Source organism: Saccostrea cucullata, unplaced genomic scaffold (assembly GCF_032062105.1).
Source record: "Saccostrea cucullata isolate Sc308-1 unplaced genomic scaffold, CSIRO_AGI_Scuc_v1 ctg354, whole genome shotgun sequence".
Classification (NCBI taxonomy): Eukaryota; Metazoa; Mollusca; class Bivalvia; order Ostreida; family Ostreidae; genus Saccostrea; species Saccostrea cuccullata.
In genome coordinates, this window is record NW_026940030.1 from 630,235 (window position 1) to 648,456 (window position 18,222).

The following is an 18,222-nucleotide window of genomic DNA, read 5'->3' on the forward strand; positions in this document are numbered from 1 at the left end:
TTGGTAACGTATGTAAATTCCGGTAAGTTAATACACTGTACATTTTTCAAATGTTGAGAATGATTAAAAAATGTGTATGCAATAAAAAATATGAACCATTTCCTAATCATATAAGCACCATTAATAGGGCCTAACACATTTATATACTTTTAGAAAGATGTATAACGTATGTATTTGCGAAAATACAACCGACGAAGTTTTATAATGCATATAAGTCGTTTGAAAATATTTCAAGGAAAGTAAATATCAGATAAATTTTACAAGATAGTACAAGGTGTCTACTGTTTGATTTTCTTGAAAATGAAAATATATTTGCATAAACATAATTTACAAGCTCAGTTATATGATGGCGTTACGTATAGGTATCAAACAACTGGGCGACAACGACATGCTGCAAAATATTTGCCATTTACATGTGATTTATGTTTTACTTTTATAATTATTTTTTACTCTCATATGGTGTGCAGTAAATTTCTGTGCATAAAAATACACGTTTATTAGATTTGAGTTTTTCAATTATGTTTTATTTTTGAAATACGGATTTGGCGACAGTAACGTATGTATTGTTTTCATAAATTCAGAGACGTATTTATCTCGGAAGACTTTTCCCGATTTTGCTTATTTTTGGGGATGTTTACGGACCATAACCTATGTTTACTTGCTCGTGCTGAAAAACATTCTTATATTATTAAATATCGAGTAACAAGGGAACGACATTAATTGCACCTTATTGCTGAGAATGGGCGTTTAACGTTTAATGTCAAAATGAAAAAAATGCCCCTCCTATATTTCATGTATTTATTTTCCCCATTATATCAGTTATGCCCATTTAGTATTCCGATTAATCACTTTCATTAGGATCTTTACATGTAATGTTAACATGGTTATATAATGCGCTAAGAAACAGAACAAGTGCGCGAAAATTGAATTTCGCAACTTTAATCACTTCTCGGAAGATCTCGCGAGATCTTTGTTGTTGTAGTTGGTAACGAACCAACATGGAGGACCTCGACAGACGCAAAATGTGTCGATTAGTGCATGTTCTATAGACTCCCATTATTATACAGCAATGGATATTCATAATATGCTAACATAGCACAGACCCAAAGCCGGTTAGCAATTCACAATGACATGCAACTGGCAAAACGACGATTATTTTTCGATGCTCATGAGCACCGATAAAAAGGCTCATGTTGCACTGGAAATGCTCGTTGATGATTTACATGGAGATAAAGAACGAACGGTGCATAAATTTTTGGGTCATTCTGGTGCTGAAGATTTTCTTTATGGCCTTGTTAGACTACTGGGAAGTGAAAATCCAAGGTAAAAATCATTCTGAAAAGTTTTTTGATGGAACTTTTTTTAGTCTGGGTAACATGTGGAAGGCACCTGCTGAGTTTGTTGATCACTCTAGATTGTCAGTTGAAGAATTCACGCAGTGCAGTTGTATTATGACCGATATAAACACAATAGTTTTACAGATTATTACGTAATTGTTTTGTAAAATCTTTATACTAATAGCTGATAGTACATGATTATATTAGATCTCTCCTTTGTATTATACTTGAGGAATATTTAAACTATTTTTAATTTTGATATGATAGTTTGAGAATGACACCAGAATAAAATTCAGAATGCTGATTTTTACAACATTTATCAGATTGAGAAATTTTCCAAAAAAGGGGGGTTATTCATTTCAAGTATAGTCTTTATAATCATCCATGTTTTATAGATATGATTTGATGTTCTTTCTCAGGGTGGCAGGCAATGCAGCGTACATTATTGGAACTGTTGCGGAGTCAGAGATGGGCTGTTACCGCATCCTGGGTTTGGCCAAAGGTCAGCAGGCGGAGAGGAATATACTCGCAGACTTGACACGCATGCTGACTTTTGATGACTCTGAGAGTGTTATGAATGCTGCTGGGACTATGGGGACATTGGTGAGTGTATTTTGGAGGAGCCATTTGGTGTAATATTAGGACTTAATCAGATAATTTATTTTGGATCAGCTAGGTGTAGAATAGAAGAACTGTTAAAATATCTGGCATCAAATGATCTTAATTATTTTGACATATTTTCAAAGCAGTCTGTCTAAATCAAGTCCTTGTTAATTCTTAATTCTCTCTACTTTGTTGTACTGCCATGGGAAGCCCTATGTACAATGTCTGATTTGAAATGGATTGTATATATATAGGGAGTCTTTTCCAGGTATTAGTAATTAACAATCGTTTCTGTAATGTTATTTTAGGCTGAGAGCTATGAAGGTCGAGAGTGGATACTTGCAGATCCGTGTTTAAGTGAAACATTAAATCACATCACAACACTTTTACAAGCTGAAAATCTTTGGACAGCCAGCAATGCAGCTTTAGTTCTTGCCAGGTACAGACTTTTTTTTTTTTTAAGAAATATTAAAGTTTATTTTACAGAACTTTGACTTACAATATTTTAATATATACAGTACAAATTCTGTATAAACATTTTAAATGCTGCTTTTTTTATTTTCAGATTAGCGATATCAGAAAATGGTTGTACTGCAGTCCTGGAGCATGAACATTCACAATATATCCTCTCTAAACTAGTCCAGTCGCTCGGCGTGGATGAAGCAGGTAATACAGTTGTTCTGGTAAAAAAGGAATTTTAAGAACGAGATCAAGAGTAATGGCAGGAAGACATTCCAGGATTGTATTAATGAAAATGAAATTTTTGAAAATAAACACAGAAATAATGTTTATATCACAAAGGGCTCTGAGAGAAGTCAACATCATTGTATGTAAATGTTTTAAAACAAAATAAGAGAAGCTTATCTTAATCTTGATATTGCAGGCCGAGGAATGAATGCTGCTTTTGCAATAGGTCGCCTTTGTGATATGGAAGTTGGTAGAAAAAGATTATTAATGTTGTCAGATTCTGAAAGAATGGTGAGTATCATGTTATTTTTTTAAGAGAAATTCTTTGCATTCATTTTGGCAATTTTGGTTTATTATTATAGACAAGTACATGATTAATTTTTTTTAAAATTTGGTTAAATCTAAAAGTTCTTAAAGAAGACTATTAATATTCATGTATTAAAGTGTATGTAGTATAAAATAAGTTTTTACTCAGGAACTAGGAAAATTTACAATGAAAATGCGCCATGCTAAAAGGATAAATATCTCATGACAAATCGTATATTAACTGTAAATGATTGGTAAATTACTGCCCATAGTGTAAAATGTCCACTTTCATCTAAGGTACATGTATATCTATAGGTAAAACATTTTCCAATACTTATATTAAAAAGCAACTTTCTATTTTGACTAGAGCAACTTTCTTTTTCAGCTGTCTTCCCTGGCTAAGATGCTGAGTTGTGATGATACAGGTGCTAGTAAAAATGCTTGTTTTGCCCTCAGTTGCCTAGCAACAAATGCCGAGGGTCATGCAAGACTCTTAAAAAATATTCATTCAGACAGTATATTACGTACACTTGCTGAGCTTTTGAGTGCTGAAGATAGTGAAACTGGATGGTTTGCTGCAATGTAAGTCAGAATTCTTTAAAAACTTTACTGAATATTATTGCTCTGATAAGATATTTAGTATCTATTAGAAAATGCACATGTTAATTTTTTTTGTGTGAAAGAGACATCTCATAAAGGGGATAGACCAAAACCATAAAAATTCATACAATCTTAAAAAAATATTTCTTGATTGCATCTTGAAAATCATGAGACAAATTATTTTCTGGATTATAAAATACATTAAGCCTTCTACTAAAATTATGAAATCATCTGTTGTAACAGAGGCAGAAGTTAATATGATACATCTTATAACATTTAATGTTACTGCAATAAAATTGTCTTTTTAGGACACTGAGAACTTTAGCTAGTCAACCCAGAGGATGTCTTAGATTGAGAGACCACCCTCAAATCATACCAGCCTTACAGGTGACTAATGTAGTTCAGACCTTCAAAGTACCCTACAGAATTATAAGTTTCCATTTTATTGATCTCACCTAATGAGATTTAGTTGAGTAATTTAGGAGTTAAAGTTAAAAAAATGTGTTTGATTCAATGGGGTCATATGTGCAAAATGATCTCTGCAGAATATAAACAAAGTTTTGAACAAAAATTGTATAAATATCAATTGAAAATTCAAATGAAAAGTATCATTAAAAGTGCAATTTATAAGATATTTTTTTTCTAGTCGTGGAGATGGTATTTGCAATTGTTAAGCTATTTTTACCTTGTAGGCGGTAACCAAAGGACCAAATTTGAACAGTGATTTGCAAGAGGAAGCTGCCATTACGTTGGAAATTCTCAAGAGATTAGATAAACCTTCTCCACCCACCATTGAAGGCAAGGAATAACTAATATTTTGTGCATGATTTGAAAGAATGTGGATTCAATCAAAACAACAAACAAACAGACAACAGAAAACAACCAAAAAAAGCACATTGTTAAGTTTAAGAAAAGAATTTAAAAAAAAAACAACAGACAGATGAACGAATTTTAACCTACAAATAAGAAAAGAATTTATGAGTATTCTGTCAGTGTTGTTATCTTATGAAGTGCATTATATTTCAGTGATTGGACACAACTCCATAAAGGCTACATGGGAAGCTGTTCCTACTAAAAGTGGGTTCACAGTTAGATACCAGCTGTTTGATTGTAAGTAGTGACATTTGAAATTTACTGCTTAACTTCACAGTTAAAAAAGTGAAAATATGTGTATAACATGTGTGAATTCTAATTATGATATTGAATTGACTTATGAGGATTTAATTCTCAAACAACAAAATTTAAAAAATCATTGATTTGATTTAATTATTGTATAGATACCGTATAACTGGATTTTTCTACGGGGTCAAAATTTCATGAAGTCATTGCAAAAAATTTAAGCAAAAAATTGTAAATATTGCGATCATATTTTACAGATACCTGAAGTATATGTAAATAATGCCATTGCACGTTTTCAATTGTATTTTATGTAATTTACTATATCATCAACAATGATGTGTAAATAAAACGAACTGAAGATTCAAAAGATTTGTTCCTACATTGTTAGTGTTAAATTTGGACTTAAAAAGGGCATGGTGCTCTCAAAAGGGCACTTTTATAAACTCAGGGCACTTTTAAAACAAATGTATTAAAATGTCTTTATAAAGATTAAAATATTAATCATTAATTTTTACATACTTTAACATGTTTAATTACTATTAATATCCTTTCATACTGAATTTATTTAAACAAGTATTTTAAAGATAAATTCATATATCTATTCCATTCATTTTTTTTAAAAATATCAACACAATTAGCACACCTGGGCTGACATGACAATTATTGAACAAAAAAGGATATAAAAAGGCATTTACATCCAATTTCTTTAATCAAAAAAGTAGTATGGTTACACTTGAGAAAGTAATGGTATTACTGAAACATCTGCAAAAATTATTAAAGTTTGGAGGTGTTTTTTTTTTTTTACCTACTTGGACTGTACGTGTTATTTTTAAAAAGTCAATTTAAAAATACAGGGAAGAGTGAGGACATTTTGAAAAATACATGTAGAAACCATGCTATTTACTTGGAAAATATTGTACCAACAGGATTTGAAAATTTACTCCCAATATATTTTGGAAAAAAACTCTGGCTTCAATTAGAAACATTGACCCTCAGCTTATCAAATCTATCTGTTCAATCAAAAAATGTAACTTAGTTTGATTTTTAAGCCCTTTTATAACATTACATTCAGTTTTTTTGGTGCACTGTAAGTATTTTTTATTTTATTTCTTCAAGTTCAACTATGTGTTTTATACTTTCTGTTTAAAAACGATATGATTTATTTTTACAAAAATTTATCCTTGGTCTTGGGCTTATTCTTGCACAATCAATGCAATCAAATGACAGTTTCTAAAGTGACAGCCTGTGATGTTAATGGCTGTGTGGTGCGTTCAAGCGTGAAGCGATTTTTTTAAACAAAGGGATTACAGATGCACTGAATAAACAGAACAGCAAAGGAATATTGCCTAAATCATATTTATTAATTTTGGGTTAGGAAATAAGGGCATGGTTGGAAAAAAGGGCATCCGAGAAAAAGGGGCAGCGCCATGCTAGTTTTTAGATTTAACACTAATTGTATTTCATGATTTATTATAAAAACCCGAATAGCAATTTTTTTATTCCGATGATCGGGTCCTTCACCAGTGTTTACCAGATAATGAGAAAAGAATTTCTTGTGTAAAATTTCCAATACTGGGATTATATAAACTCTTTATAATCATAAATGAAAGTTCATAGTCTATGGGAACTTACTGAAACGAACTTCTATAAATTAATTTCTATGTTTCAATTCAAAATAATTGTGACTTTGTGTGTTAGGCTGTGAATAACCCATTATTTATAACAACACACGGACGACCCAAAGGGTAGTGTCATCTATGTAAACACCCAATTAACAGCCCAAGGCCTTCACTGTTTCCGGGTAAGTCCAGACCAGCTGATTGGCGTGTACATACAAGCGCAATCAAAACTTCGAGAGATAGAGAGTAAAATTCAATTATATTTAGGTTTTAGAGAGATAGCAAAATAGTTATATAAATTTGCTTAGTTATATAGAGGGGCGGAGGTTCACTGACAACCAGTGTGAGTCATATAAATTGCTTTAGTTTGTTCAATAAAAAAGAAAAATAGACTTTATTGTTTAAATGTCTAGCAATAAAATTCAATAAAAATAGACTTTATAGGTAGTCAAAGTGAAATCGCAAAAAATAAATATACCTATTTCAGGATCAAATCGCAAAAATTTGCACCCGCATTAAAAACCAGTTATACGGTATTTTCTCAGTTTCTTAGAATGTTTTCAGTTTCTTAGAATGTTTTCAGTTTCTTAGAATGTTCTCAGTTTCTTACTCTTATGCTTCAGCTAATGCCAACAAATGTGTTTACACTGGTAAAGATACTTGATATTTTTTTTGCTCTCAATACACTTATAAACTCAGGGATGAAACGGTGACCATTGTCACAGAGGAAAATGGTAAGATTAACCCCCAAACACTCCATTAGAATCAAACGGTGAAGGGGGTAGGGTACTAAATGCTGTTCTTTATTGCCTTCACTGTTGCAAAGATGTAATGTCCCTGACCAAAGGTCATTTTTGAAAAGGTCAGGGTGACAGATTGAGGTCGTAAAATGAACTTTTGACTGTTTCATATGTACAGTTTGTTAGTTATAAAAAAAATCTTTAAAGCAAATCTTATAATTTTTATTTTATCAAAAATGATATCTATAAATATGTATTATTTTAAAAATTGTTTCCCTCCATATGATAGGGGCAATGATGTTAATTATATATTTTTTACACTGTAACTGTATCAAGGTCAATAAAACAAAAGGCAGACCATAAGACATTTCATCTCTGTGGTTTTGTTATGGAATTTTACAATGCTTAACATTTTGTTTCAGTTCCTACTGCTCCTATGAATTTACGTGTGTTAGGCTGTACAATAACACAGCTAAAAGTAGGCTGGGATCCTCCAGAACAGCTGAATGGAACATTTAAAGGATATTATATTTATTTAGGTAGGAAAAATAAGTAATTATTTATAGCTACTGACAACTGATATAAGTGGAATGGGAACTTAGTCAAAGTGTTGTTTTAATGTGAATTAATTATACTAATGAAAACATTATTGAAAAAATCTTCTAAATTTATATATTTTGATATCTATATTTATCTAGAATATAATGGAAATATATAATATTTTTAAAAATCATTTTTTTTATGTACTTTAACCTTGATGTCTTCAATTATGGATTATCTCAAACATTTTTCTTGGTCCCACTGAGCTTGAGAAAATTATAGGTTTGACTTTATAATTGATATATACTGTACATATAAATCTTTTGTCTTTACAGATGACAAACAGATAGAACATACTCAGGAACTTATTTCCATATTGACAGGACTGGCTGCCAGTACATCATATCAAATAGAGGTTTATGCAAAAAAATACTTTTAAAATAATATATATTTATTGACAAAATCAAACACTGCATGTATAAATACTTAAGTGTGTAAGAAAACTAATTAATGTATTTGATCAATTTTTACAGAAAGCAATATTTTATTTTATACGTGAAGTTTTACAATTAACATTTCATCATTTTTTCATGCTTAGGTTTGTGCAGCCACCAGTAAAGGAAAGGGAGAGAAATCATATATTGTGGGAACAACTTCTGAAATAGGTAGATTGGATGGTGACTGTCAAACATTGATATCAAACAGTGACACAGTAAAATATCAGTTTCAATATAACTTTCTCTTTTAAAGGTGCACATGCCCCCTCAAAGCCCCATGTTCAAGTGCTAGGGAGAAATGAGCTCCACATTACTTGGGAACCCCCTGAGGTGCCCCTAGGGAGGATTACAAGATACGACCTTCTTATGAACGGGAAGATCATATACTCTGGGACTGACCTCAGCTATCCGGTCCGGAGACTGACCCCCGATACAGAATACTCATTTGTGGTCAGTATGCACTCTATCAGACTTTGTAGGTATTTCCAGTGTTTGGTTCTGTTTTTGGTATAGAACTTTAAGTTTAAATGATTTTCTTATCTTGATTTGGGAAAAATGATCATTTAAAATCTAAGCGTAATTAAATCAAAGATTTATCTTGAAAAAATAAAGTTATACTGTAAATTATCATGTGACAAATTTCTGCTAAAAAAGTCTGCAGTACTTCAATGTTTTACAGGTTGTTGCATTGACAAGTGAAGGGAAGTTTGACAGCAAAGTTACAAAGAAACGGACAGCTAAAGATGAATGTAGGTGATCAAAGGAACTTCTTTAAGAAATTCAAATTTTAAATGATTTGAAAAGTGAAGCAATTTCAAACTTTACAAATCATTTAAATCTTTGAAGAAATCAAGGGGTAACTGTTTTGACAAAATGTTTTTTTTTTTTTAAGTGACCAGCTAATAAGCCCTCTGTTATCCTTGTATTATGCAGTAGTAATTTTGCTGGTTTATAACATACATTAAATCTACAGTTTATTTCTGACATTCAGATGACTCTAACCGCCCCCCACTGTACCAAACGCCAAGCAGCCAGTGGCAAGGTAAGAATTACTCATTACTGCTGCCAAGGTTTCGTCATTTGAAATTTGCAGTTATTGTTTTACTTCTGTAATCAGATCGTTTGATAGGAATGGGGTGGTTAATATTGAGATTTTATCTCACTATTAAGAAAATGGAAGTTAGTGTCAAGGAAAATAAAATTAAAAGTGAAAAATAAATTACAAAGTTGCATGTATTTGTTTTGTCAATGAGGATAAAAATCATATAATGGAAGTTGCATTGCTGCTTATGCAGATAAGCTTGGATTTCTAAATTTGTTATTTTCTCAGAGACACTAAAAATTGAATAGACACGCATTTTTGAAATACAACTCACTTGATCATAATAAAACTAGATTTTCTTTAATTGTGAGACTTGATTACAGTTTCATATGTCAGAGCATTTGACAAAATTGTAATACATGTACTGATTTTTTGTATAAACCAAGAGAGGAATTCCTTCATAATGCAAGTTTAAACCATATTTTCATAGCATCGTTCCATAACGCCCGGGAATCTGAGAAGCAAAACACCTGCTGAACAAGTAACCCTGGCAACCAGACCTGTCTCAGGTATTCACTTTAACTCTCCTGTGCTGTGTTCACACTAAAATTGACGGAGAAAATCCTTTGCATGATAATTTAGTTAATAGATCTATACCTGATAGTAGCCTAATGCTGTTCCAATTCATGATTTCAAAGCTGTTGTGTGTTTGTGTATTTGAAGCATGTACTCAAGAATTCATCTTTGATTATTTTTTATACAAAAATTGAATTTAAAAAGTACCTAGTACAAACTTTTGTAATCTTAAAAACATAATCATAAAGTCTTTTTTTATTATTTTTTAATTAATTAATCCATAACCATGACACATGAAAGCATGATGGCGATTAAAAAAAACAGGATTTTTTTAAAAAATTCAAAACCTGAAGTAGTAGATAAAAATATTCATTGAAAATTGATGTGGAGTGTTGAACAATTAACATTTGTTTTGCTTTACCTTCATGCCTTTTAGCAAGGTTGTCATCCCTTCCCACATTTCACAGAATGTGTTCAGTCGTAACCCAAGAACTGATGTGAACTGTTTGAAAATTCACCTGTTTGTTCTCTTAACTAGGTAGTAGCTGTGCCTCAACGATCCCAGAAAAAGAAAGTAAAGAAAATCGTGAAACCGAGCAAGTGAGTTCCCAGATTCTAATTCCATACCTCATATGGAAAGGCGTATTCCATGACTAAAAATTTAACTCATATTTTTTTGGAAGAGGAATTACATCAGATCTTTTGACTTGTAAATTTTCACATTCATAACCAAATCTAATGTCCAGGAAATTGTATTTTTAATTCATAACGGAGTAAAATTTTTCTTTACTTCTTAATTCTAAACAATGGACACCGTTTTCATCCACTAACTTGAATAATGGGTTTGTATCTAATAATTATCTGCATGATGATTTCAGATGCATGAAATTGTTTTCAATTAACACTTTAACTGTCAATTCACAAGTACACACTAAATATTTTTCACATTGTCTAAAATATGTAGTTAAATATTATTATCTTGAAGAACTATATGTCATATATAATGATATGTCACAGTGAGTCTGCATTCCCAATCTTTATATATTGAACACAAGTTTCAACCTCAATATCCCAAACTCTCAGATATCTGGAAATTTTCTGACACTGTCATCCATATTTGAGATATTGAGGTTTGACTGTACCATAGTATACTCTAATTTTCTATCCAGTGAATGTTGGTTAAAGTAAAAGAACTAAATGTATGCTAAAATAAGACTAAATTATCATTATATTGATTAAAAAATTCCACTATGATAAATGAATTTTATTTTTAAAAAAATATTTCCAAAATGTTTTATACATGTATATCATTATTAAAAATTATATTGTGTATTCCTGCTTTGTGTAATTGATATCATGACACTGTCCCTAATTAAGGTACAAACCCTGTTTTCTAAGGTAATTAAGCCAATTTTTGTTGCTTGTTTTACAGAAAGAATCTTCAAGAACACCTGAAACACATCACATCACCCCAGAGAGAGCTCCCACAAAGTCTGCACCCGTTCATGCTGTTCATTTCCGAGAAAATCATCATCAACCTGTTCAAAGAAACCCCTCATCCAAACCTGAACGTCTTTCTCATGTCAACAAAATGTTTCCGTTATCTGTATCCTATGTATCCATTCAGGGGGAGGGTGCAAAAGATAAAGAAGATAAAAAACTATTTTATAAATCTGGAACATTTATCGAAAATTCCAACTCCACATCCATGCATGGCTTGAAGGTGGAGAGATCTCGAACTACAATGCATAGCAGTCATGTGAGAAGACGTGCTAAAGTAATAGAAAACAATGGACCCATTAATCCAAATTTAATTAATCAAGATTATCGCAATACTTTGTTAGGAAAAACATCTGAAGCATTGCAACCCAAACCTGCACAGGATATTCAGTTTAATCTAACTTCTCATCAGATAGAGAGCACGAAACAGCCAACTCAGAACTCTAGTGAAAAGCAGCAAGTCTACAGTGAACCAGCTTCTAGTAAACAAAGAATGTCTCCCGTAATGTCCCAGAATCCACCCAAGTCAGAAAATGTGGCGTTCAATAATCAGCGACCGAGAGGAAGTAAGGAAAAGCCGAGTAAAGAATTGTTTCTTCCCAAACCTGTGTTACCTAGTCAGCAGTATTTGGAGGGTAGGACACATGGTCTTTCCACCCCTTATGGTTCTAGATCCCTCCCCAGTCCCAGGTCACTTTATCCTCAGAAAGAGGCCGAGACCACAGAACTGGAGAACCAGCAAAGAAAAAGGTAACTAGTATTTTACTCCTTGTTTGCTTACTGGTATCAGTGATGATGCATTAGTGATGGGTATAAATTGTAATCTGGCCATTATTTTCTGGGTAGGTCTGTTTGTTTTGCAAAGCATGATGTGTCCATAATTGTTTCTCTATCATATTCCTGCACAAGCAATCCTTTTCCAGCGTGCAGTGAAAAAGTGTGCAAATGAAGTCATTTCCCATCTTAAAACGCAATCCTATACCTGTATTAAAATCAAAGCACCCCTTGTTGCTTAATCCAGTTAATATATAAATATCAATCATCATTCTTTTTCAGTGATACTAAATAATGTTGTTTTTGATTTTGATCAGGAGATTTTTCAGATTGTACAGACTACATTAGCTAGGGGATTTTGTGAAACCCCCATCATCATTTTCATTGGTAAACATAGGTCTTTTTGATTCACAAATGCTAGAATATATACATGCATAGCCAGGCAGTATACTTTGTAACAATATTTGAATATTATATAGCTATTAAGTATTAGTTACCATGTGTTTTCCTTTTTTTTACCAGACCTTTTTTTGCATACAAATATTCCACTGCTACAATAGATCACAGAATTTTTATGTAAATAAATCATACCAAGTGACATATTGGTCATTTGGAAAGTTGTCAGAAAGTCAGATACATGTATATCTCTGAAAATTTTAATAGAATCTAATGTCACCTTAATTGTCATAATGCATAATTTTCCATTCCCTATCAGTTACCAGGAATCATATACCGGTAAATGAGATAATAATAAATTTCAATATATTTGTATAATTTTTTAATGTTTGAGCCAGCTAAAGAAGAAAAAATAATCTATTCTACTGTGACATATTTATCTTAAAAGATTAACTGAAATTCATTCCACCTTGTCACGAGTTATTTCCCTTGAATCCACCATGCTTTGACATTAACAATGAATTGCTTGATCCACCCCTCCTCCCTAACATGGCACGACGTGTGTGTTTTTTGACCTATGTTTGTTGTATGTTTCAGCAGTTCGGGAAGTACAAACAATCAGTTGTTCCTTGCGGAACACCCCCACGATTGTTCTTACTTCTTAACTATGCAGGAACACCGAGGCAATAGTAACGTCAGTGTGCACAGGTAAACAAGCTCAGTGTCACCATCTTGTTTCTTCATGTGCTTTATAATTCTGAATGTTCTATCAGGCTAAGTAAAGAAAATTGGTGGTGGTGCTAACATTGTAGGCATAGCTATAGGCCGTGTATTCAATCCTGAGTGAACCATCTTTCCTATGTTGCTATTTTCTTTTAATCCATTGTGAAAGTTACATGAAGTGAAAATGTTTTTGTATAGTTTTGATATGGGTGAAGGGTTTGTTATAAACATTATGAAATAACTTAAATAATATAAATATAAATATAAAAAAATGAGGATTATAAAAAGACATTTGTTTTATCTGGCCTGTATAATTCATGTTTTTTAATGATGCATATTACTCAAGTAGTTTTTGGACAACAATTTTGTCAATGAATCAAAACTGTAGCTCTACTGCTATCATAAAGCAATCACAATTAGTGAATTGGCTAATCAAATTTTCATTTTTTGGCCTGATAGTCTTGCTTATCTGTACATGTATGTGTGAGAACCTTTATTTTTGTTGTATATATATCAATGACATATATATCATTTAATTATGTTTATATTTATCATTTTTATGCTTTAAAAAGCTTAAACTTGCACTAATAAAAGTTTTGATACCAAGGGCACATTTTATTTTAGCTACTGCTGTAGACATGTAGAGATAGAAATTGTACATATGATTCTTAAATTAGTATGCATCTAACTAACCAAGGACTTTCGGTCTTACATCTTCGAAAAAAAAAAAATCATCTTTTGGTGGTGGGACATTGACCTCTTACAATTAACTGATAAATATCATGATTTTAAAACAAAAAATTGAAACACATGAGCTCCCAATTTTCTTTTTTTTTTTTGTTTTTACTCAAAATTGAATAGCGATCATTATATTGTCATATTTATTTGACATTTCTTACTATTTAATTTCTTAGTGTATTTTATTTTGTTTCGTTCTTGCAGTGTTCATTTCCTGTACTTTATTTTTATGTTTCTTTTTTTTTTTCAAAATCTCCCAAAAGTATCATAGATAAAATTGTTTCAGGTTGGATCCTAACAAAACATATGGGCATAAGTAGTTTATATTTAAAGTTAGAGATAACTTTTTTTTCTCTTTGGTACAGCTGTACTGGTTGATATTTAAGTGCAAATCCTATTATGGTATTTCATTTGCAGATTCAGTTGATTAATGGGTATTTTCTCTGTTTCTATATTTAGAATTAGCTCTGTCCAGCCGCAGACAGAGAGAACAAACCAGAGATTCTCCCTTCCCAACATTCCTCAGCAACGAAGTTCCAGGTTTATTGCGTGATTTGACTGAGTTGCGCTTCACCAAAATATCATTAGGCAATAAAAAGCTAGCTTTGAATATCTACAAGGGTTTTATTAAAAGCTGTTTACCAGTACTTGCATATATTGTCGTATAATTATCAGAGTTAAATATTTGATCGATGTTTGGTACTGGTATATATCAGTATTTATGGTAGACGGGTATATACTGAGTATATCATATATCCATAAATTCTTAACCTATTTATTAGAAATTTTAAGCCATGCATTTACTTTTTTCACGTAAATTGTGCTACTCTCTTTGAGCGTCAATTTTTATTAAAATTGCATTGCAATTTCGCAATGTCAATTTTAAAAGCTAATTTTGACGAAAGAATTACCATGAAAAGGTCAGGTAGATGCACATAGTATTATTTTGGAAAGGAGGATGGAAGATCCTTGTTTTGACAAGCAAAAAAGAAAGTGAGGAGGGAATTGATTGTCCAAAGCTACAAATTCCTATTTTGGGGGGGGGGGGGGGGGAATTATAAATTTCAAAATTTTTCTACAAACAAAATAATGAAAAATATATTGATAATAGGTCATTTACCACAGGGAACCCTATCTCTCTTTATATACTGTAGATCACTAAATTTTTGTGACACCTTATTTTCGCGACTTAACTATTTTGGTATTTATTAACATGACAAAATTTTCGCGAGCTGTGGTTTCTGTTGTATATAAACATTAATAATACAATTATATGCGAGAATAAAATTTTCGTGAGCAGACAGACTCTCGTAATTATGTGAAAATAAAGTTCTCAGGAATAAAAAGTGATTTACAGTATACTGCAACAAAAAGTGGGTAAACCACCCTCTCATTAAACTTTTTGATGGTAAGAGATTATGTTTGAAAAAAAATGGGAGGGGGCTGCCCCCACCTGCTGTGTTGAAGTAATTAAAATATTAGTAGTGTCCCGAATAACTTTAGAACTATGATTTATTGCCTAATGATTTTCGTGTTCATTGTCCCAAAATGTTTTCAGCAAGACATTGTTTTATTTCAAATTTTAAAAAATGTTTTACTAATTTGATTTCTCCTACATTCTTTAATTTTTCACATAATGCAAGGCATGTCTGTGAAATTGTTTGAAGTACATATAAAATTTTAAGAAATAATTGTCAAGCTAGCTTGTTTGCACTCTGACATTGAAGTTAGTGCTGCTGCACTGGCCAGTATATGTAGAACCTATTGTGCATAGAAATCACGTGATTTAATTAACTATAACTCAGAATTTTTAACCTTCACTTCCTATAACCTAAATTATGATTTGTATAATTTTATTAACTAATACTTCTTGTTGATTAATTTTTCACATTATCAAGGAAATTGAAAAAAAAAAATTAATTTAAGACTTTTTGTCAAAAAAATATATATTTAGAGCATATTTCATCTCATCTTTTCAATTCATGTAGATGTTCTTTGAATTCATGATATTTTCACTAAATAGCATATTTATTTATTTACATTTTAAGAAATAAATCTACTCTATCATAATTGTTTTTAAGACCTGTTTTTTTTTTCATTTTCTCTTTTTACACATACAGATCTTTCCGTAAAGTCAGCAAGAATCACTCGCCCGAATCCGTGCCTTCTATGCCCATGGTACCTAGTGCTCAGACTTTCAACTTAGACATTCCTGAAAACAAGTCAACCATGACTACCTGGAATCGGACCTTTATTCCTATGCAGCTTCGAACCCAACCTTCCAATCTACCTCCTAGTCAACTCCAGAGAATGAACACCACACTGGGTGAACAGTCTAAAGGTTCGCAGCATTCACTTGTTCTGGAGACAGTTCATTGAATGTTAATTTGGAGAGATTGCGATGGTTTTTTTTTTCTGTGATTTTACCTGATTGATGTGTTTAGGCTAACTTAGATTTTATTAATTTTATTTTGAGAGAGTATTGAAAGTGATTGATTTTTTTTTTAGAATTTCAAATTTTAACTGAAATAGATTTTAACTTTTTAATGTCACTAAATTGAGGAGAAATCTGTAAAAATGATTTTCAAAAATCACAAATACATACATGTACTGCCTGACAGATAAATGAAAAATAGGTTTTGTCTCTAACTAAGTGCATGCTAAGCTTTGTTTTGCTAATTGCTCATAATTTGCTCAGAATGAGATTTTTCCCTTTTGGCATAACTTAGTGCACATTTGATTTGCTGCTTTTTATTCAAGGTGTACAATTTAAACGTGTTGATGCCTTGGCCAGAAGTAAAACTGTGATTGATTTAAAGCAAAACCCAACAACCCTAGGTGAACAGGCAGAAAGATTTCCAATTACACACAGTGCTAATATCAAGGGCAGGTAATGTATGGTCAGAAAATTAGTTATCTCCCCTTTATCATTTTTCTAATGTCAACAGCACATTTTAAAAAAAGCCATTTGGTTTTAATAATCACAATTTATTTAAAGTTTTCAGTAAATATATGAAATGGAGTGCAAGTATGTATTAAATATTAGTAAAATTTTACTCCCTTCAATTTTTTTAAATCCTTAAATATAATCTGCCATTCAAAACTGCATTGCTGATGTAAATCACTTTTCTATTCTAGAGGGAATAAATTCTTTATATTAGGACCTCAAATGGTTTGCATTTTGTCTTCTTTATTGATGTACAGCTGTTTCTTATTCCTACAAGCCTTTTGAATTGCAAAATACTAAGAATATTCTTAGCTCTGTAACAATAAAAACATTTAAAGTTTTGCACTTCCATGCAGACTAAATAAATTCATGTACATGTACCTGTATCCAAAAAATTTCAACTACACCCACTCTGAACTGATTTGTGATTTATATATTTCTGCTTGTTTTCATATCACAGTCATGTAAAATTTCATGTTTGTTGATTCAAATAGAATGATTTTGCCAGCTGATCTTCCCTCGATCCCCCCAAGTTTGATCCTTGTTTTCAGATGCATAAGCTTTTGATAATTGCTGAAAATCAAGAGTGTTTTAATTAACTAAAAGTTTCATCATATTTTCGAGTGAAACCTACACTAATACAATGTACTTGAACTTGATTTTATGCTTGTACTTGTAAAAGTTTGACTAACTTTTCTTTTTTAATTTTGAAAAAAATTTTTTAAATCTTTTGAAAATATATCAGAATTAATGTACCAGGGTAATGGTGATTTAATTAATTCCTTTTCATCTCCAGAGAGGAAAAAGTATTAAAAAAAAAAAAAAAAAACCTGTTACCAAAATGATATGCCATGATTAATTTCTGTTTAAAAATTAATTACAGGGCATCTCCACATTTGAAAGGTAAAAACAAGAGCCTTATGAGGTCCCCCAGTGCTCATTACAAGGAACCAGACTCTGTGCTTCTAAAGAAATCTTGGTCACTAGGCTCTTCACATGAAGGGACACAACTCAGTGCTAGATAGTCTGTGCTTTTTTTTTTGTATATCTTTGACAGTCAGAGGAGCCATATTGGAACAAAGTTTATAGTTTTATGTTATGTATAAATATGGAAGACTGCCAAAGAGGCGTACGTGATAATGTTGTCCATTAGTAATTATTTCTTTTCATTTTTAGGGATTAGAGAAAATTGGTTGTATAAAAAGAGAGATAAGATTGATGAATCATTGATTCTTTATAAAATTTTTATTTTCAAAATTCTCAGATTTGTCTCAAATTTGCCTGATGTACTAAACTTTTATATCTTCTTCTTATAGCATTAAAATTACCGAAAAATTCCAGTTTAGGAAATCAATAGTCATTCCAACTGAACTATAGGTAGATCCGTCCTAAACATTTCACCATGTGCCTCTTTTTTTTCGAATTTTAGTTCCAATCAGCTAGCTGAAGTGATTCTAAGCTCTGTTAAATTTCGACTC

At 31.6% G+C, this 18,222-nt stretch overlaps 1 protein-coding gene across 1 annotated transcript; it reads left to right on the forward strand.

Moving 5' to 3' along the window:
* The first annotated feature begins 946 nt into the window (after positions 1 to 946).
* Positions 947 to 17,933, forward strand: LOC134254593 (uncharacterized). The gene is given in 24 exon segments (XM_062737121.1): positions 947 to 1,323; positions 1,757 to 1,940; positions 2,249 to 2,379; positions 2,506 to 2,606; positions 2,824 to 2,918; positions 3,319 to 3,515; positions 3,842 to 3,920; positions 4,226 to 4,331; positions 4,560 to 4,643; positions 6,895 to 7,005; positions 7,434 to 7,550; positions 7,887 to 7,966; positions 8,150 to 8,216; positions 8,302 to 8,498; positions 8,728 to 8,797; positions 9,040 to 9,123; positions 9,537 to 9,659; positions 10,205 to 10,266; positions 11,099 to 11,916; positions 12,934 to 13,044; positions 14,257 to 14,337; positions 15,918 to 16,138; positions 16,558 to 16,687; positions 17,628 to 17,933. Coding segments are annotated over 24 exon segments (3,588 nt in total). The 5' UTR covers positions 947 to 1,126; the 3' UTR covers positions 17,770 to 17,933.
* The last annotated feature ends 289 nt before the right edge of the window (positions 17,934 to 18,222 follow it).